Source organism: Terrapene carolina, unplaced genomic scaffold (assembly GCF_002925995.2).
Source record: "Terrapene carolina triunguis isolate 2854851 unplaced genomic scaffold, T_m_triunguis-2.0 Scaffold96, whole genome shotgun sequence".
In the NCBI taxonomy this organism is placed as follows: Eukaryota; Metazoa; Chordata; order Testudines; family Emydidae; genus Terrapene; species Terrapene triunguis.
Window position 1 is genome coordinate 60,721,101 of NW_020664447.1, and position 21,378 is coordinate 60,742,478.

General features: G+C 49.8%; 2 protein-coding genes across 8 annotated transcripts in view; one reads left to right on the forward strand and one right to left on the reverse strand.

Annotated features, from left to right (window-relative positions):
* FLVCR2 (feline leukemia virus subgroup C cellular receptor family member 2) overlaps window positions 1-14,197 on the forward strand; it is a 50,542-nt gene extending 36,345 nt beyond the window's left edge. For 2 of the 7 annotated variants that reach the window (XM_024192786.1, XM_024192789.1), the window contains exons 6-10: window positions 1,525-1,635; window positions 2,461-2,566; window positions 3,181-3,292; window positions 3,743-3,798; window positions 4,605-4,849. In XM_024192786.1, coding sequence (XP_024048554.1) covers window positions 1,525-1,635; window positions 2,461-2,566; window positions 3,181-3,292; window positions 3,743-3,798; window positions 4,605-4,736 — 517 coding nt within the window. In that variant the 3' untranslated portion in view covers window positions 4,737-4,849. Of the gene's footprint in view, window positions 1-1,524; window positions 1,636-2,460; window positions 2,567-3,180; window positions 3,293-3,742; window positions 3,799-4,604; window positions 4,850-5,601; window positions 6,346-6,403; window positions 9,032-14,108 lie in introns of those variants that run through there. The other 5 variants (XR_002907701.2, XR_002907700.1, XM_024192787.2 and 2 more) reach the window with 5 other exon arrangements.
* Window positions 14,198-17,142: 2,945 nt separating this feature from the next.
* Window positions 17,143-21,378, reverse strand: part of ERG28 (ergosterol biosynthesis 28 homolog) — a 6,040-nt gene continuing 1,804 nt past the window's right edge. The window contains exons 3-4 of the mRNA XM_029911524.1: window positions 17,637-17,755; window positions 17,143-17,498 (exon numbers count right to left, since the gene is read on the reverse strand). Of these exons, the coding sequence (XP_029767384.1) occupies window positions 17,419-17,498; window positions 17,637-17,755 (199 nt within the window). The 3' untranslated portion in view covers window positions 17,143-17,418. The remainder of the gene's footprint in view (window positions 17,499-17,636; window positions 17,756-21,378) is intronic.

The following is a 21,378-nucleotide window of genomic DNA, read 5'->3' on the forward strand; positions in this document are numbered from 1 at the left end:
ATTATAAATGCTGTTTTGTTTTTAAATGCCCCTTCTGGCAGGGGTCTTACTTAAATTTTACAAAACCAATACATGCAAAACCCCAAATACTGAAAATGAAGGCCCTGATCCTGCAGATACTTAAGCAGGTGCGTAACTTGACTCACGTGAACAGTCCCATTGACTTTAATAATGGTTAGTGCTTACAGTTAAACATGCACATAAGTGTTTGTTAGTTATGCTCCCAATACTTCTGTTAGTCTTAAAGGTGCCACAGGACCCTCTGTTGCTTTTTACAGATTCAGACTAACACGGCTACCCCTCTGATAAGTGTTTGGAGCACAAGGAGCTAAAATTGTAATTTTAATTAAAAAAAATCTCTTTGGGACATAAAATCTTTGTCACTTCAAAACAAAATTGCTTCGGTGTTAGACTAAATAACTTTTCATTGTTTTCTGCACATTAAACAAAGATATTGTGAACTTTTTTATACATACCAGCCAAAACTTTCAAAACTAGGAGCCTAAAGTTCCATAGCCTGTATTTAGGCACTTAAGTGAGGTAGGAGCATAAGTCCCACTGACTTCAAAGTGTTCAAACCCCAATGGAGTATAGCCTAGTCCAAGCATTTCTCCTTTCTTGACTTGTGGCAGTTCAGTATATCAGAATGTGGGTGTTGGTTGCAAATATAGTAAAGGTGATTTGCTTATCAGTTTTGTGTTTGAGCATGAGGTGTTCTTACAGTAAGGGTTTTGATGAGGCCCTGGGCCTGGTTTTTCAGCAAAGATTAGCATTTTAAATGTGAAGCTTTTTATTAGAAAAAAATCTCTATGCAAAATGAGAACTAACAATGAGGATACTATAGAAGCAAGTACAGAGCATCTACTGTAGCAATTTTAAGCTATAAAATGGGAAGAAGGTAAAGAACTAGCAACATGTGAATAAAAAATCTGATTTAAAATAAAAATAGAGTTTTTTAAATGTTTGTTTTGTAAATCCAAGGGTTTTTTTTAATTAACCCTGATAATTGTTTTACTTCCATCAGTTTCAGTTTGGATACAGAGTTCATCTTCACTCCCTATCCTAACGATTGTGCTGTGCTGCTCTGTGCTGCTAAGCAGCTGCTAGGTGGGGGAAGTGATCTCTGTGTATAGGCTGGTAGAACCTAGGCTTATCCCTTGTCTTCCAGGTTGCCTCAATTTCCTTCGCTACAGAAGTGATGTTCTTCCCAAACAAGAGAATCCTCCATTTGGTCTTGCACCATTGGGATACAGGGGAGTCAGGACTCCTGGGTTCCGTTCTTGGTTCTGCCACTGACCTACTGAGTGACCTTGGGCTGAGTCCCTTTCCTCTCAGTTGGCTCAGTTTTCCCTGTTGATGAGACAGGGATGCTGTTGTTCCTCTTCCTCCCAGAGAGATGGTGGGTTTTGACGCTTCCCTTGCTAGCATGTGTAAAGTGCATTGAGATCCTTGGATGGGAAGGGCTAGAGAAGAGTGTTGAATGAAAGCTAAAAGGCCTGTTCCTGACTGTGCCTTGTCTTGCAGGAAGACGACGCTGGTGGTTTACATCATGTCTCTGGGGGGCTTGGTAGCCTATACCTTCACCCTGAGCCTAGGCCACCTCTGGGTGGTCTTTGTGACTGCAGGCGTGCTGGGGTAAGTTCACATGCAGTCTGCTTTCCACAGGACTTATTCTCCCTCTTGAGTGGGAGCCAACCCTAGGAAGGCATAGAGACTGCCCAATTTAGCCCAGGCTTTCTGCTGCCTCCCTCATTAATCTGGAAACACTCCTTCCCTCTGGCCCCTGCAGTGGCATAGAAGGGAAGGCAGAGGTGTCACAGCCCAGAAGCAGCAGGGGCCAGGGTGGGGCAGGCTCTATATAGCTCTTTCCTGGGAGGAGGATAAGGTGTTGTATTCTCCCCAACTCTCTCCTGGATCCTCTGACTGGGAGAGCTGAGGGACGGGACGGGTGTAGCAGCCCCTACTACTCCTCCCTGTCCCAGCTGGCTCTGAACACTCTGCCAGGCTCCTTCCAGACATTGGAGAGAAGGATTGAGAACCATGGTGACAGCTGGGTTTCTAAAATAGCCCTCGGCCAGGCAGCATCCCATCTAAATCACTTCCAGGCTTTTACTTTCCAAACTAGCATTAACATTCTGACTCCGATGCCACTGGCTGACCCCGCTTCCTGGCAGCAATAGGTGGCTCCCTCCCCCCCATGCCTCTCTTCTCCCTGCCCCTGCAGGCCTGGCCCTCTGCACCACGGCTGCAGGCACAAACATTTGTGGGTTGGGACTAGAGTCCCGACCATGGCCGTGTGGTCAGTGAGTCAGGTGGCTGGAAGGACGGGATGTTGTTGGGGGACCAGTCTTGTGCAGTCACTGAGTTAGGAGGAAACAGGGATCAGAGCCACATAGTCCTTTCCCCACTTCTCCCTCCACCAGCTGCTGACTTTTTCCTTTTCTGTGTACTGCTGTGCAGATTCTTCATGACCGGGTACCTACCGCTGGGTTTTGAGTTTGCGGCAGAGTTAACGTACCCAGAGTCAGAAGGAACGTCTTCAGGCCTCCTTAATGTATCGGCACAGGTATGTTCTCCCCCCACCTCGCCCAGCACTGCTAGAATGCCCTGCTAGGCCCAGGAGGATTCCTGTTCCACAGGGATACAGTTCATACCATTGGTCAATCCAGTGCAGTATCCTGCTCTGTCACAGAGATCGTCTGATGCTCCAGAGAGAGGCCATGCTTCAGCCCCAGGCCTTTGCTTTCTTGTTTTATTGCTGTCAAAACTGGAATTTAATCTTCAACTTCAGTGGCCTCCTCCCCCTCCCTTGCCCCAGAAAGTCCTTCAGGATGCTGGAGCTCCTTGCCCCTCTGCACTGTCACTCCCAGCAGTCTAGGATCCCCCTCTCCTTGGGTGACAGGGGATTCCAGCCAGCAGGCTCTATTGTCCTCCCCCTAGCCAGAAGGCGGCACATCATCCAAATTCAGCCCTTGTTTCTAACCCAGTTTCAGCTGAATGGATGAACGGCTGCAAGTCTGCGGGGGTTCTAAGTCCTTATTAGACCTGGCAAGCTGTTTAGTAAGCTGCCTTTCCCTGGTGAATCGGGGGCAAAGGGTGGGGGGGAGGAGAGGCTGAGGGATGGTGGCCAGGCAAGGACAGTACAGTAGCTCCATTCCATTCCTTACTTTTGTGTTAAAGGTTTTCGGGATCATTTTCACCATTGCCCAAGGGAAGATCATCGATCGCTTTGGGACGCAGGCGGGAAACCTCTTTCTTTGCTCCTTCCTACTCCTGGGGACTTTCATAACTGGTAAACCAGCTCCCCCAGAGATTCCCCACCTGACTGTGACCCATGGGACTCGGCATGTGGAGTGAAGGCAGCTCCCCCACTGCAGTGCCTGCAGGGCTGCTCCAGCTGAGCAAGCTCCAGAACAGCAGCACCCTGACTTGTTGTGGCAGCTGGTCTGCGTCACTGGCTGAAGGTTCCAGTGGTGTGAGCTTTCCCAATGCTGTCCCCTATCCATGCTCCTGGCTGGGGACTCAGCCAGATGAGGCCCCCACATGGCTGGGCCAGGACCTCCCTCTGCTGCCTGACTGCTGTAGAAGTTCTATCTTCCTCATTCAGAACGGTGGATCCCCTGCTGGCCCCCCAGTGTCTCCTTGAACCCTTTGCTGCCCCTGTGTAACCCCTGAGTTCTGTGAGACTTGCTTGTGTGCTCTGTTGTGTCCTTATGGCTCTCCTCTTCCCTCTACCTCTCAGTGTTCATTAAGGCCGATCTCCGGAGACAGCGGGCCAATATGGACGGTGAACAGACAGTGAGTAAATCCCCTTTGACCTCTGGCTCTGTCCCTACTATTAGCTTAGGGTGACCCCTGCTCTGTCCTCTCCCCACCTGTTGGAATCTCTGTCTCTGGGTCATTACCATAATAACCATGACTCTCTTCGGTTGTCCCCATGATTGGTTGTCGACCTGGCCAGGGGAAGTTCCTTGCTGGAATTTGCAGCCCCATGGCTGTGATCTCAGCCCTGCCAGGTATGGGGGTTTGTGGATACTCTGAGCTGCTCTCATTGGGTGTCACTGAACATTGGCCCCCAGGGAGCCTGCAGAGGTAGGTACGTGTCCTGTTTTTTACATTAATGGCTAGGGATAGATGAGGGAGGTGGGGGAAGAGAGATGCACAACCCTCGCTGCTTCTGCCGAGAGGGAGTTAAAACTTAGCATTGCCATAGATAGGTCCATGTTTAGAGCATTGTGCAAACATCCTCACAGCCCCCTGAAAAGGTGGGTAATTGCTTGTAGCCCCATTTTGCAGTTGAGGAAAGTGAGTCACAGAAAGATGGTGTCTTGTCCCAGGCTGCAGCAGGGATCAGTGGCATAGCTAGAATCAAACTCTGGTCATCCTGGCTCCCAGCCCTTTGCTCGGCCCACTAGATGCGGCTGCAAAGCTCCTGTCTATGCTCCTAAATGCTGGGCACAGTGCTCCCATGCTCTGTACAGTTAATGCAGCTCCATGTGTAAGAGAAGAGGCCTTTGGTGAATTAACCACTGTTGGATAATCTCAATGTTTCCCCCTTAGAGGGGTTGGTTGTTGTCCTTACTGGCTCTGGGCTCCTCTTCCAGGACGTAAGCAGAGACGTCCACCCAGCGCTCCTGAAGCAGTCAGTGTCCAAGGCTGGCAAAATGCATAAGATAAACTCCCTGCTGTATCGAATTTTACCTTTTTGGAAGACAGTGCCGCCTTCCACCAGATAATCTCTAACAGCGCCGATCTGGAGAGACCAGCGGCTCCAAGAGACCTCGTGGCCACCCTGCTCCAACCGTCAGCCCAGGAAGGTGTATTTTAAATAAAATATCTTTTATAGAAATAGCTTGGCACAAGCATAAAACATACTGGACAAAATATGCAAGGAGAGTTGATCCCCATGCAGCCCTCCAAATGTAATCCCGGAGCAGGGGTAAAAAACGGCCACCAAATCCATCCCATGTGGGGCCCTCCAGTGTATTCACCTAGGGGCCCCTTGTTTAACCTGTACCATAGCAGGTAACCTCCCCCGTTTGTTGAATCCAATAAGCTTCCTGGGGAGATGAGCCCCAATGTGGCAAACAGCATGGATTAAGGGACTGTGAAGCATTGAGCTCCCCAGCATAGTAATGCACACAGGAAAGCCTGGAAAATCACTAGCACTGTTTAGCTTGGTTGTAGAATACAGCTGGTCGCTACAGATACAAAATTGTCTGAATTGCTCCTGCCCCATGGCTTTCTAAACCTCCCTTGGTCACTGAGGAGGGAATGCTGGATTAGCAGAGACCAGGTCTCCAAGGAAATGGATCTTCCAGCTCTAGTGCCAAAGATGTATTAATCTTGTGCCAAATTTCATCTGTAAGTCCATAATGCAACTGGGCTGCAGTGAAAGGTGCTAGTGCTGCTGCCTCTTGCTCAAAAAGAAGCTGTGGCAAGAGCCTGAAATATCCAATCTTTTAGGCAGCAGATGTAAAGACTACTGATAAGGCCCCTTTCTTTTATTAGCCACAAGGTCTCTTTCCAAATGAATTGCGGGCCTGTGCTCAGGTCAGATAAACTAATGGAACATTTTGTGAAAATCTAAAATAAAATTGTGGGCCCTCATTTTGGAGGTGTTAAAACAAAGAGAAGGAGGCATAGCTGCTATTTCAATAGGACTCATCCTCCCCTCCTGTGGAACTGTCAGGCAGACCCAGGAACTAAACCCATTAAGAACTGGAGGGATATGCTGGTGGTGAAGGGTCTTCAAACATGGAATAATTCAGGGTAAATATCAAAACCGTCCAGGAGCTGCTCTCATTGGAGGCCTCCGAGAGACTCTCCTACAGCTCTGACCTCCGTCTGGCTTCTTTGCATGAACTTTGTGACCCAGGTATTTCCCAAGCAAGCAAGTGGAGCAGGGCAGGAATAAGAGGCTGGGTCTATAACATACAGTGTCATAACAAAGAGAAGTTTTATGCACAGATTTAATAACTCCCAGTCCATAAACTTCCTCCTGTTGGTTGTATAGCCTGGGCTAGCTGGTCTCTCAGTAAAATAAATGGACTAAATGGGAGTCTGGTCAAATATGCAAATACTTTAAGTCCCCACTTGAGCAGATTTTGATCTGTCTAACTCACACTTGATGGGTTAAAATGGACGCATCCATCAGAAGAGGGGAGGCTGAAATGTTGCTCACATTTATTGCCTCCTGGGGAGCTTTGAGCTAAAGATTTTCCAACAGAAGATTCTGTAGTATTTTCAGGAGCTTTGCCAAGTACCCCACTTGCTCTCCAGGCAACTGGGTGTTTCATTGGTTTCCTCCTTCTCCAGGAATGGATGACTTTTCTGTCTCTCTCTCTCTCTCTCTTGCTCGTGTCCCCTTTTCTGGGATCATGACCTGTGGCTGTTGTTACAGAGACTCCAGGACAGCAGTCACATCACGGATTATGGAATGTAGCTTGTAGCCTTAACCCCATCACTTCCCATCCCCGCTCAGTAGCTCTCACACAAAGGTAGGAGAATCACACTAATCTGCTTATCTAATTGCTCACAGGAATGGCACTGACACCAAACCAATGGCACTAACTGATGCTGCTCCCGAAGGCAGTGCAACAGCTGGAGTGATTGGGGTACAGAGACAGGGTGGGGAGGAGGAGAGAAGAGATGGGGCTTGAGCTTGTGGGGTCCTGAGAAGAATGAAGACTGAAGCTGAGGCTGCTTGGGTAACTGGAGCTTAGGGACTGGTGGGGTGGGTGTTCCAAGGCAAAACTCTAGTCTTGTCAGAGCAAATAGCACACTCTACTGTGAGTAAATGTGCCGGGGAGAGGAATAGTGTACAGCCTCTTGGCTAAGTAGTTATTTAAAGTCACTGTCTAGCCTCCCCTGCAGGAGGTGCTGTCTGGGATTGGGTCAGAGAGCTGGTCCTGACAATGTAGCGAGATGATGCCAATCAAATGAAGTATTAAAGAGTTTGGCAATAATGGAGCCATTGGCTTGGTGCCTTTTGTTAGAAGAGTAACTGTAAATCATAAAGCTCTCTGCTTTTTTCTCTGTAATTCCAGCCCTTTGCTAGAAGTGGCTTCTCAGCTGCTGCCTAGGGATGTTTAATGCTTTGCTGCTCTCATGCTGTTTGAACCCTCTGCTGTGCCTGGCTGCCCTCCCCAAAACATTATCTGTCCTGCTCATGATGTCTGAAGGTGTTTTGTGCATGTATTTGCTCAGTGGTGTGCAGCAAACAAACCGAGCTGGTAAGGACCATTGTTCAGGCCTGAGATAGTATATTGGCAACATTGAGCTGTTGCATGGTGTGCAGCAGGGAGCATCAGGTGGTTGTGCTCCAGTGCAAGTGTAGGCAGAGACCATAGGTGGGTGCAGGTGAAGGTAAGCCGTCAGCCCAGGGTGACTAGATGTCCCAATTTTATAGGGACAGTCCCAATATTTGAGGCTTTGTCTTGTATAGGTGCCTATTACCCTCACCCTTTGTCCTGATTTTTCACCCTTGCTATCTGGTCACCCTATTTCAGCCTGAGTGCTTGTGAGACTCAAGTCCCCTGCATGCCTGGTCCCTTCCCTGCAAGAGCACAGGATAGAAAAGGGGTGGGGTAAAACACTGGTGAGTCTAAGGAGATCTGGGTTAAGTACATCCTCTTCGTGCTAATGGAGTGCTGAGCTGCACACTCCCATCATAGGCCTCATTCCTGACACTAGGTACCAGTAACCTTGCAGCTGTGCAGCAGTATCTCATCAATGCAGGATAGGGGTTCCCCACATATTCCCTGTCCTATGCAGCACTGGGCACTCTGCACCTCTGCTGCACAGGGCCAAGTCTAAGAAAATCGTGTTGCAAGGTGGGAAGCGCCAATGTTCCTAAAGCTCTGATGCCCAGAGCAGTACAAAGCCTGGTTCTCCTGCCTGGTGGTGGGGTCTGTCTTCTGGGACAGTTCCAAAAAAGAGGCTGGAGGTGGGTGTACAAACCCCTCATGGGACTATTTTCATTTGAAGCCTTGATCTCATGTATTTGGGAAGTTTGCAGTAAGGTCTGTGGCTGGGATTTTAAATTGAATTTGGGCGTAGAGGGCTTGCAGACTTGTATCTGCAGCTTGGCAGCCTAGACTAGAAGAGGGTGAATGAATGGCATGGGGGAGGGAGGTTGGGGGGATGATGCTTAAGAACCTGGTTACTTCAGATGGGCTACAGAATTGGAGCAAGCAACAATTATTCAATGGTTAAATAAAGTGTGAGCTGCTGTATTGGCCCCAGATTACAGTCACACTTATGAATGTGCATGTCAGGAAATGCATAAGTTAAACTGTGGCTCCACTCTGCCAGGTGGCCTGGTGGAGGGTTCAAGGTTGTCATGTCTGTGTGAGGCCTGTACCAAACGGGCTCACTTTGCAACTAAAATGTTTTTTTTCTAACTGCCAGTTCAGCAAACTGCATTTGGGCTCTTTCTTTTTCACATGACATCCCTAAAGAAAGGTGCTGCAGGCCCAATGCTGCCCTCCCTGATCCCTGTGTAACCCCACTGTGACCTACAGGTTTGCACAGGTTAACAGATTGGCCTCCTCTGTGAGAGAGTGGGAAGCTGGCAGAGTGTTTTTGGTGAGGGTTGCTCACCTTTGGGGCTCACTCCCCCACATCTGGGATAGACCTCATGTATTGACCCAGCAGAGCTCCATTTGTTTTTCCTCTCTGGGCGGCGCTGGGCCTGGGTGTACTCCGGTGGGAAATGGAAAGATGTTGTCTGTGTTTCCAGCTGGTGGGTGGCTGCATGTTAATTGTGGGGCAAAGAGGGGTTGCTGGAGTGGTCTATTTTTAAAATGTGCCAGTGAGTATCTAGAGCAAAGGCCAGACGGCTCCTTTTTATGGAAGGAGGAGATCGATTAATTTCAATGGAGTAAAGGATTCTATTGAAGAAAGAGGACTAGAAGCCAGCTCCTCTGAGATAGCTCTCTTGGCTCCGCAGTGGTCATAGGAACATAAAGTGTGTGTGTGTGTGGGGGGGGGCTTATTCCTTCACCCTCTCAATTCCCTGGTCCTTCTCGCATGAACAAAGAGCAACAATACCCAAAGTCCAAAGGTGCAAACAATTTGATGTTTATTGGGGTGAACTTCCAGCAAGCAGGATTCCAGTTTCCTTCCTCAGTGTCCCCCTTCCCCGCCCTGACACCACCGAGTCTTGCCTGTTCCCCTTCCCCCCCCCCCCCCTTAGCAAAACATGATTCCAATTCCCTGTTCCCATTCCCCCCTTACTTCCTGATTGACTGCTGACTATATAGTAAAACTTGAGTTCTGATTAGCTATACCTTAACCAATTATTTTACTGAAATTTACCTAACCAATCCTAACATATTGTAACATGATTAGCTAACCAATTATATCCCACCACCTTAATTAGTTTACACCCAGCAAAATTGTTTCTGTCTGCTGTATAATTAATCACAGAACCAGACAGAGACCATGCATATAAACATACAAAACAATACAGAAGTGAGGATTTCACAACTACGTCTATAAAGACATAAGGGTTTCCCAGCTGTGTCTATTGATAAGTGAGTTCTTACCAGACAGAAAACTATCAAACTAAATTTTCTTTTACATCTTCTAGGCTTTTCCCTGTCTCTGGAGGTGATAGATCAGATCACCTTCCTAACAGCCCCAGATTGCCTTATTTCAGTATGACTAAACAGAGCCTCAGACTGTCACAGTAAGAGAAGGCCCTTACACAGACAGACAGTGATTTTGATTTTCTTTTATACCCCTATAACTAGCTAAGTGATAAGAATACATCTAAATTCTTAAAGTATAGGCTTTGCAGACAGGCCTGAATATCTATATCCTAACGTGTGTGGGTGTGGGGGTGTTGTTTTTTGCAGTTGAAATAATCATCTCTGACTCTGCTACCCACAGAGGAGGGGCTCTGTGGAGTGAGAAGGGGCCATCTGTACATAGTTGCTTTTCAGAGCCGAACCACACTCCTAGCAGTGGTCTATCCAAGAGCTGTACAGTGTGTCTTTGCTTATTCCAGCAAGAACTGCCTTGTGGCCACACACAAATCATCTTCTATCAATGCACCTCGCCACTTATATGGAATGGCTTTGCAACTGGAAGCTCTTTTTCAGTGGGAGTTAAATTGATTGGCAGTGTGAATGCTTCACCCTCCAGAATAACTATGCCATACTGTTAGTCCTTTCACTGCTATCCCATCCAGCATCAATTCACATCTGAAGTTAGCTGTTTGTTTAGCTTTCTGTATTCCACTGCTCTTGAGACATTTGGACCAAATATCCCCTTCTCTTTAAATGCTATGTGCAGATGTCCAGATCTCTATTTGTGACTTGCTTTCATTACAAGCACATCACAATCATCTTGCGTTAGGGTACCATAGCAGTGTCAACTACCTAATATTACCCATGCCATATTATAGTGGGTGCAGGTAGCACTCCAGTGTATAGCTGAGGCTGGCTTCCAGCATCCATTCTAACCCTTCTTTTATAGTTTGCTTGCACTCTGATTTGTTGCTTTCTGAAACAAATGCCTTTTATGGGTAAAAATTTCCATGCTGGGTCTCGGCTCAGCAATGAAATTTTCAACAGAGTTTTTAAGCAACATCTGTTCAGAAGTATGTTAAGAATTTTTTTCATCAAACAAAAATGCCTACCTAGAATTTTGAAGATGCATGATTCCAAAATAGTAGAACTGATTTCGTTCAAACTTGGCTTGTTTTGTATATCTCCTTGAAACTTACAATTCATGCCAAATCTAAAGACTATGTGGAGTGCATTGAAATTTACTCTACAGCAGGTTTTGTAAAAAAATTTCAATTTCTTCTGTTGTATGACAAATAGTTGATATCAATAGACCATATTTTTAAGTATGAGCACAAGGATGCTTCAGCTTTCAGCCACAATTCTTTCTCAACCATAATGCTAGTTTTTTTTTTTCACCATGGAACGTGGTCCTGTTGTACTTGAAAATGCTACATGTGTAATACAGGTGAGTCAGCATTGCTGCGAGGAAACAACTGTATTTCCTGAGTTAGGGTGTTTAAAGGTCCTGCTTTCCTGATATAGCCATGTTGGCAGGCTTGGTTGAAACATGGTTCTATCTTGCAGTGAGATGACACCTTCATTGTGTCCTCAATGGCACTGGAACCCTGTTAAGGTCCCATTTACACTGCATGATAGAACCTTGTTTTGGCTGCTTGTTGGCGACAACTTTGTGTTTTATTGTGCACGCATGTGTCTGGGTGTGAAGGTATTTTTGACAGTGTGCTGAGGTCTAGCCAAAATCCTCTTAGCTCTGGTGAGGTGTCCTGACTCAGGGTTGAGATACTTGCTTAATGGAAAGCTTGGATTCCATCATCTCCCTGGCTCACCAGGGCCTCACAACTTCAGCTAACTATCTGGCTCTAGTGAAATCTTGCAGCTAGCAAAGCTCCTTGAATTTTACTGGATGGGCATGGACAGGGCATGGGAAGAATATTCCTAAACACATTCTCTCCCTTCTGCCACTCCCTCGAGATCACATGCCTCTTCGCTCTGCTGACCTTTCATGTTAGCAATGTGGCAAATAGCCAGCGTCCCCTGCCCCAAATCTGCGCAGGCAGTTTCCACACCTCATTCCCAGTGGTGGTGTCTCCATCTATCCCCACTGCATGTGCCTGCTTGTGTGCGTTGCCTTTTCCCTTTCCCAAGATTGTGTAGCCATGTGTGTTTGCAGGTTTACTAACCCTTTGTTCCTATAGCTCAAGAAGAGGTGAAAGGTAAGTGGGGAAGCTGTGATGGGTTTGGTTTCAGACTCTACTGGCTCCCTGTTCATTTAAAGCCCCAGTTCAAAATCACCAAAGGCCTCCCTGGCCAAGCTCCCAGAGCTCGACTCTGCTGAACTCCCCGCATATCTGACTTTGGCCTCTTCTCTCCCTGCCAACACTCTTCTCACTGCTGGTGTGAGAGCTTTCCCGTCTGCAGCTCCTGCTGTCTAGAAAAGCATCCTTCCATCCCTCTGCCTTTCTGAAGCTCTCCTGATCTCTCTCCTCCCCTTGAGCTATTATTATTTAACTCTGTAAAACCTTCTGGGCTGCAGTTTGTATGAAAAATACTACACAAAATAAAGCTATGTTTGTATCCCTTGCTTCTAAGCTGCCTGGTTTTCTCTTGAACTGAGGGGAGATGCAAACCTCTTTCCTGTGTGTTTCTGACCATGGCTCCTGGCTTGGACTTGTCTCACTCCACAGGAAGATAACTGCTTAGCGCTACCACACTCTGCCTGTACCTGCTGTGTCCTGAGGCCACCAAGGTCTCTTTGGTTTGTTTCTGCTTCAGTGAGCCGTGTAGAGCCTGCCTTAAATGGTGCAGAGGGGGGTGCCTAGAAGGAAATCCTGGGGTAGCTCTCAGTGGAACATCTTGGGATCTCTTACTAGCAGGGCTGTGGTAAAGGGCTCCTGGGGCAGCTGCCTTTCTGACTCCTGAATGGGGAGAAGCTGGGTTCCACTTTTGCCTCTAAGTCTAATATGCTGGCCTAGCAAACACACCTATTTGGGGAGAGAAGGGAGGGCCCAGACCCATATGCCGCTCTAAAGGGCAGCAGCCTACAGTACCTGCCTGTCTCTCTTCCCCTGAGCCCTCCAGACAAACAATGAAAGAAGAGACCTCCTTTCAGACAGGCCCAGGAGGGCTCTCCAGGCTAAAGTCCTGTCCAGCGCTTGTGGGATGTTGAAGTGTCCAGTGTACTTGGGTAGGATGACGCAGCAGTGTCTCCATGCAGCACTTTACCCTGCAAGCCAGGCCTAGGTTAGCAGTAGCCCCTCTGAAGCAGGGTCAGCTCTACAGCAGGAAGCTTTGTTCCAGGGACTATGCATAGTGCTGAATGCCAGTCTGTTGAACAGGGTCCCTTCTCTTGGGCTCTGTTCTCTGTCCAGAGCGCAGGCCCATTGAAGGCTCCACTCCCAGCCAGTAAAATTCAGTGAGTGGCCTTATGTGACGATGGTGGTTAAGTTCTTGTTGTAACTGAAGGGCTGACACCAGGAGCACAGGCAGCAGCAAGGGCCACAGCAGTAAGGAGAGGTGCTTACCATTCTGTTACAGCAATCCTGAAGGGTCAGGGTGGCATAGGAAGACTGCTGCTGGGCGGGGGGCAGGATTTTCCTTTAGGCCTGTGTGGGGTTGTCTTATAAGGGCTGAGTTCTGGCTCTCCCAGTCATTCCCTAGGGAAATAGGAACATAAGACTGGAAAGGACCTCCTGGGTCAAGTCCAGTCCCCTGCTATTGCAGGCTGGCAACCCTGTCATACAATCCCATTCATAAATTTATAAAGCTCTATTTTAAAACTAGTTGGGTGGTTTGTCCCCAGCACCCCTTCCATCTCATGGCCGGGGAGCTTTTCTAATTAAGCAGCCTAAATTTTTCTTCTAAAAGGCTTAATATAGTTGTTTTCTTTCTTCTGGTGAATCAATATAGTATTTAAGCGCTGAGCCTTGAAGACAGGCTGGAGGTGCCAGCCCTGAGGCCTGAATGGGGGTAGGGTGGGGAGAGGGCGAGCAGTGTCAGCACTCAGCTTTGAGTTGGCCAGGGGGAGACCATAGCACCAGTGCTGAAGTTCCTGTCCTGTTTAAATACACCGGGCTGCACCGTATGCCGCTTCATTAGTGGTTCTCCCCACCACACGGCGCATTTTGCCTCCCTTTCCCCCAAGTCCTGCTCTGCACTTCTCCACTTGGAAGCTCCAATTGCAGTGGAGGCGGAGTCCTTTCTCTAGCTGAGCTGGCTGTGTGGGGCAAGGCCCAGCTCCATAATGCTGCCATGACTATGTATTTACAATAGCCCAGGGGGCTGCCCAAGAGGAAAGGGGCCCCTGCTCTGCCTGTTCCAACACCCCTCACCTGAGCAGTGGAGCTGTCTGGGGTGAAGGAGCTGGTGCAATCTTAGCTGAGCTCTAAAGAGGATGGTCTTAGCTATTATTCCTTGGGGCCTCTCCTTTCCTCTGCAGGAGATGTCTGATCCTCATGCATGATTTGTTGAGGATCTCAGGAGTATCCCAGCCTTTGGGCTCCAAGGCCTGCACTGAAGCCCAGCCCTAGCCACTTGGTGCTCTAACCATGCCCCTTTTCTCTGATTTTGCAGAAAGCGCTGGAAGAGGTGCCTGGGGACAGCCTTGCTCCTGTGGTCCTTGATGAATCAAAGCTGTGAAGGGGTGGGGTGGCAGAGCTGGGAGAGACTGCCTACCACACCCCCCCTTCCCATCTTTGTCACTTGCAGTATCCTTCTGGTACCCACACAGCATGGCATTGGGGGCAGCATCAGGGCTGGAGTCCAGAAAGCTGCTCATGGAGCCATCGGAAGGAACAGATCAGCCAGGGTTTCTCTCATCAGTCTGCTTTCACCTCTGTGTCCTGCTGTGGGAGAACCTATTGCTCGGCAGGAAAGCTTCATGGAGCCACAAGCCCCAAATCTGTCTGCTTGGGGCTCAGAGGAGCAGGGGCTGTGAGTCCAATGCAGCACTCAGTATTTGGAGCCCACAGTGGCATTCCTCAAGTGGCCCTCATCTCCCCTTCCAGAGAAGTGTATGATGGGTGGCCAAGTGCATCCTCTGAAGGAACCTCTTGGTGGAGAGAGAACTAGACAGCACTTGCTTTGTGACCTGCTCTGAGTTGTGACCCTTGCTCTGGAAGTGATGGGTCTGTCCTGTATTCATAGTGACTGGAGCAGGTGGTTCACCTGGCCATAGTGTGGGGGTGATGGCTCAGGCCCCCACGCTTCCCCAGGCTCTGCAAAGTGCATGACAACTGTGGCCGGTTCCCATTTTTGTACAGGGACCTCCTAGCCCAGCAGATTTTTCATCTGTGGACTAATGTGATTTTCTATTTTAATCAAACTTCCCTGATGGTTTTTGAAATTTTGTAGAGTAAAAATTTGTAAGAGGACTGGGGAAATACCAATATGTGCCCTGGGCAGAGCCCAACTGTCAGTCACAAGGCCTGGCGCTGGGGCATGTGTTCAAAGTGCACCAGGGTCTAGCCCACTTTATACTTGACACCAGCCTTCAGGGCTACTGTGACAACACTACTGAGTTAGACTGTGACCTCCTTTGGCCAGGGACCACGTCCCCTTCCTTGGCTGGAAAGCACTTTACACAAGCACAAGGTTGGTGCTATAAAAATAATACACATTTTATGGGAGCCCTCTGCTGGTACAGACAGGAGGAGTTGTGCTCCCACTTCCCCTCTTCTCACCCAACTAGCTGTGGGAGGCAGGCTAAGGTTGCTCTAGCACAGGGCATCCCAAACTTTTTTTTCATAACAAGGAACCACATCACCTGAATCTGAAGAAGTGAGGTTCTTACCCACGAAAGCTTATGCTCCCAATACTTCTGTTAGTCTCAAAGGTGCCACAGGACCTTCTGTTGCTTTTCACATCACCTGAGTATCTTGTGGGTACTCCCCTCCCACTCATCATCAGCCCCACCATTTGCTGTTGCCTGCTCCTCCACTCATGAGCACTGACCTCATCTCTCTTCCCAGCTGCAATCATGTAGTTTGCCTCCCTTTTATTATCAATGCCCCCCTCTCCTCATTGGGTGAGAGCCACCTAGCAATTCCAGCAGTCAGTCACATGGAAAAGATTAGGAAAACAGTGATAAGTATTTTGAAATGTCCTGAAAAAGTTAATCATGCTTGCTGCCTTTGCTCTCCATTTTATTTCCCCTCCCATCTGTTTTGTTCCTCTACCACTTCCCCCCCAGCTCCACGTTTCCCAGCCACCTAGTCCTCCGGGTCCCCTGCTCCCCTCAATATATTTTTGGGCATCCTATCTTGCTGGTGACTGGCAGCTCAGGCCCCTGGCTTGGTGGAAGCAGTTCCTGTTTCCTCTCCTCAGTAGCTGTGGCCTCTAGAAGCAGCAATTAGGCTGGCACCTCCTCATGTCCATCTACTTCTGCAGGCCTCCAGGTGCCTCTGTTCAATAAAGAGCCTGGACACAAGGAGAGCTGTCAGCACATGACCTGTCATCTCTAAGGACCACTAGTAAGTGCTGTGCAGGCTTTAGTTTTGGAGCCATTAGACTGATGCTTGATAATGCAGAGTGTGCCCCTGGACCAGTATTGTCTTCCCGCTGTCTTTAAGTGGCCTTCCGCCACTGGTTACCCTGATTTATTATAATACAATTTTGGGGATTGTGGGAGTGGCTCAGGCCTGTGTGATCTCAAAAGGCCTTGGGAAAATATTCACTGGATTCCTTGTATTTTTAAATATAATTTGTATTTAATAGCTGTATTGGTGCAGCTGTCTGACAGTTGTCCATAAGTAATCTACCCACAGGGAGCCTACCATTGGCAGAGCTGTAAAGATGGCACATACCATGCAGCTGTGTGAGCCCACTAATGGAAATGCAGAGGGACAGGGCCAGTCCCAGAGTACACAATGGGCATTATGTGGTTAACACATCTCCCTACACAATCCCCTCTCACTGGAACTGCTGTGGTGGTTACACTGAATAGGGCAGGGGCTCCTGGCCCAGAGAGCAGAAGCAATTGTCTGTTTACTAGTGTCTATTCTCCCCCACGTCCTCTAATATCCTCACTCCCTCTTCTGCACAGTCCCCCCCAGCCCTGCTAACTCCCACCACCTGCTTTCCCCATCTTAGGCCTGGCCCAGACCCTCTCTGCTTTCACAAGCAGCACATTATGCACAAAGTCTCTGCTGGGAGCTGGATCACAGCCACATTGGAGGAAGTAAAGGAACAGGTGGGTTCACTTCATTGTCCCTCATAAGCTAGGGAAAGGGGAGGAAGCAGCAATAGATTGCCACTGCACTTCACGTCCATACAGTGTGAGCAATCAGGCTGTGGAGCAGGAGATTGGAAGGAGGCCTTGGCTGGATAGGAGGGCTGACTTACCCTCCAGGGTGAGGTGGGCTAAAGGTGGCTGCTCCTTGTCACTCAGGCTGGGTCTCCCTTCCTCTCTCTAGTAGAAGGCAACACTCTGCACCCTCCACAGTTTTCTATTGTTTATTACAAACTGCCCCATGAACATAGACACATACAAAACACAGCGGCACCAGGGGCTGGACTTGGTGTCTCCTGCTCCACAGATCTCCAGCAGATCATGGGTGGCTCTACTCCTCCTCCCTGCAGGTGCCCTGCAGCAGGGGGAGAACAGTGCTGGGAAGTGGTCCCCTTGCCAGCCTAGGAGCTGAGGCTGTCTCAGGCAATGCCTACAGTGGGACAGCCCCCAAAGGCTTGGGGCTGGGCTTTTATCACTGGTCACCATTAAAACACTGCCTGTACAGGTGAAATCAATTGCTAATGAAGAATGATTAACAAGAAGTCAAACTATGATCTGACTGCAGGGGGCCAGGGAGGTAAGATGGCAGGAGTTTAGCAGGGAAGATGCGGAGGCAGCAGGCAGGTGATTCTAACATACGTGGGACCCTTGGCTTCAGTTTTTCTTCTTGTTTCGTGACACTGCATCCACGTCCAGGTATTGCAGCCCAATCAACATGCCCAGGATGGAGAAACCTGAGACACAGATGGAAGGCAAGTAGGTGCCAGAAACACTGCCCAGAGGAAGGGAACTTTACCTCTCCCCACCCCCTCATCTGAGCTCAACCCCAGCCTCCTAGCTCTCAGGGGAATCATGGAGTAAGCTGTACTTACTTGCCACCATCAGGGGCGCCAGGACACCAATCGTCGGGGCTGCTGTGCCGTAAACAAACACTTCAGAGAGGAAGTGGGCCAGGGCTATGAGGAAGGTCAAGAGTGTGATGTGATAGAGGCTGCCAAGAGCAGAGAGAAAGAGAGAGCGGTTAGGGGGTAGTGTGGAGTGGGGGCACAAGCCTGCCAGGGAGAGGAAAAGAGCAGGATGGGGAGAGCCAGCCCAGTCCATCCTCACACTGTGGAGTGAGATCCAATTCCAGCCTAGCAGCGGCAGGATGGGGAAAACCACAGACAGGTCCCTTCCCAGCCTCTTTGGTGCCTGAGGCATTTTCTTTCAAGATCTTCCTTGCGCCCACAAAAGTGTTAGAGCCTTTTTTACATGGTGAAAGTTATCTGTTGTTGACAATACATTGTCCTAACCCTGGCCAATCAGGGCTAAAATGGCAGCTTCAAGTGCAAACATTACTGTCAAGGAAGGGGCCTAGAGATGAGTGTAAGATGTTTTCAGTAATGAGGGCTTAAAGGCTTGGTCCTGTCTACACTAAACCCAAACAGTTATCAACTCCAGTTGAGGAACTCTGGGAAGATCCGATAATTTCCTAATGTAGACCCTTCCTTATTCTGTAAAGTGACTATGTACTGATGGTCCCTTCTCATTTTGCTGGGCCCTTCCTATCGGGGTAGTGGAGTCAGAGCTGCCAACTTCTGTGACCAGTGGTGCTGGAACTAGGGGTGCTGCCACACTGCCGTCTTGAAGCAGTAATAACAAGCACCAAATACATGGTTTCCATCATCAGCACTGCCACTATAAAATTGTTCCAGCACCCCTGTCTGTGACTGAAATAAGTCTTTGCAGCTTTTTACTCCTGTTAGGCCCTCTGAGAGAGAATGAGTTGGATTCTCTTCCAGCCAATGCATCATAGTAAAGGATTCTGCTAAAGTTCCAATCCGTTACATCAAATGGCTAGAATGGGGCAGCACAGGTGGCACTGAGGACAGAATCTGTCCTGATGAGCCTTCTCTACTGATGGTGTGCAAAAAGGAAAGCATCCCACTTGACTCTCTCAGCCCAGGGTGAGTTTTGAGAAGAAATGAGAAGAAAAAACATCTTTTTATTCGTAAACAGCAAATGTGATATGGACCTCACTGCGACACAAACATGGGGCCCATAAGGCATTTTACAGCTTTTCACAGGACAATGGCACTTTAAAAGGAAATCTGAGTTGATCTGGGAGTACTGAGCAGGGTAGGCAGGCAGGATAGGAGCTGCGGTGGAGTCAGTGGGGAGGGGCAGGATTACTCAGTGCACTGGAAAGAGAAAGTGGTCAGTCTGAGGCACAGAGCTGTACTGGGCTGAGAAGGAGGTAGGGGAGGCAGTGTCCTTATCCCTGGGGGTATGGGAGTGGGAGGCAGCTCCAGGAGGCCAGTGCTTAGGGTGGTGTCCAGCCCCCTGGGACTTTTGGGAAGAAAACACAGCTCATCTGTACAGAGGAGGAGATGATGAGAGAATGTCTCAGAGGAGAGCAGAGGAACTGGGAACTTAGCCTTTAAGGACAAGCATCACCTCCTTGTCCCAGAGCTGTTCAATGAGGGGGCACCACAGGAACCATCTTCTGATGTTGCAGGAATGGGTCCAGCTGCAGGCAGGTTTCACTGAAGCAGAGGAGTTCAAGCGCATCATCAAGCAGATGTGCACGGATTGCCATTGTAGGAGCAGAGGGGGATAAGGGGAGTGTGTGTGCACAAGGGGAGTGGTAAGAACTTGAGGGGACAAGGGATTGGGGAATGGTGGAGGCACCCCATGATACAAGAAGAGAAGCTGATTTGGGCCTGGAGCTGTCTACAAATCCAGCACCTAAGCTGATGTAATACCTGAGCTCTGCTGCCCTCTAGCAACTGCATTGCTGCAGACTATTAGAACACAAAACCCTTCCAAGAAACAACCAGTTGGTCAGGATGTGCCCCTCCCATGGCAACTGCCAGCAGTCCCCAAACCCACAGATATAACCAACTGGCCTGAGTTCACCCCCTCTACAAATATACCCAGCAGAGAGAACCACCAGCCTCCCATCTCCATCACACAGTCATTCATCCAGTGTGTACTAGAGATACATATAGAAGTCATCCTGCTCTGGCACTACTGCCAGACAGAAGTTCCCCTATTACCAGAGGAATAAACAGCCAGCCTCAGTGCCCATCCCCTCTAGTTACAAAGACAACCACCAGCTTATGCTGGCCCTAATCAAGACAGCCCATGTGCATGTGCTCCCTTCAGACCCACAGCAGGGTGCATGACACGTCACTTGGGATGAGTTTCCATACAATCCTTAACAGAGCAGCCACTGGCAAAACAGGCGCCATGCACCAGTATGATGGCAGTGTTGCTAAGCACCCAGTATCACCAGGGTAATGAGGCCACCGGGCTGAGGGTTCCAGAATGAAGATCAGATACACTATAGCAGCAGTTCTCAACCGGGGGTCTGTGGCCCCCAGGGGGCCCGTGAGCCCTTTCAAGGGGGCTGCGGGGCCCCGTGGCTGAAGCCCTGATCCCCGGTGCCCCCCTGCGGGGCTGAAGCCCAGATTCCCGGCGCCTCCCTGTGGGGCTGAAGCAGGGAGACACAGGGCTGAATCCCAGAGCCCCGATGCTCCCTGTGGGGCAGAAGCCCTGAGTGCATGGACAGAATTAGGGACATGGAGGGCATTGCCCCCCCACTGCAGCGCAAGATCACGGCAGTTCCCAGGGACAGCTCCACACCTCCCCTGCCCCTCCTTTCCCCGCCCCCTGGCCAGGGTCGGAGGTGGGAAGCCAAAGCCAGAGCCAGGGAGTGTGGGACAGCTGCTGTTCTGGCTGGTGCATGGCACAGACAGCAGCAGCATTTCTTCCACTCGAAGCTGTTCCTCAGCTCCCAGACACCTTTGCTCCCGTAGAGGCAGCCGGTAAGAGCCCCCCCAGTTGGGGAGACCCAGCTCCATGGCTGGCAGACCCCTCCGGGAACAGGGACTGCAGGGGAATCCTCTCAGCACACAGCCCCTAATACCCCTCTCCCTACACCCTGAGCTATGCCCTCCCTGCACCCTGAGCTACCCCTGCCCACACAAGGCCCCTAGTATCCACTTCCATGCACACTGAGCTACCCCCTGCCCACACACAGCCCCTAGTACCCACCTCCATGCACCCTGAGCTACCCCCTGCCCACACACAGCCCCTAGTACCCACCTCCCTGCACCCTGAGCTATCCCCTGCCCGCACACAGCCCCTAGTACCCACCTCCCTGCACCCTGAGCTATCCCCTGCCCACACACAGCCCCTAGTACCCACCTCCATGCACCCTGAGCTATCCCCTGCCCACACACAGCCCCTAGTACCCACCTCCCAGCACCCTGAGCTATCCCCTGCCCGCACAGAGCCCCTAGTACCCACCTCCCTGCACCCTGAGCTACTTTCTGCCCACACACAGCCCCTAGTACCCACCTCCCTGCACCCTGAGCTACCCCCTGCCTGCACACAGCCCCTAGTACCCACCTCCATGCACCCTGAGTTACCCCCCTGCCCACACACAGCCCCTAGTACCCACCTTCCTGCACCCTGAGCTACCCCCCTTCCCTCACACAGCCCCTAGCCACCCCCCATGCAAGTTGAGCTACCCTGTCTGCACACAGCCCCAAGTGATGCCCTACCTCCACCCTGAGCTGCCCTCCCACGGCCCCTAGCAAGCTCTCCCTCCTCCCTGAGTTACCCCCC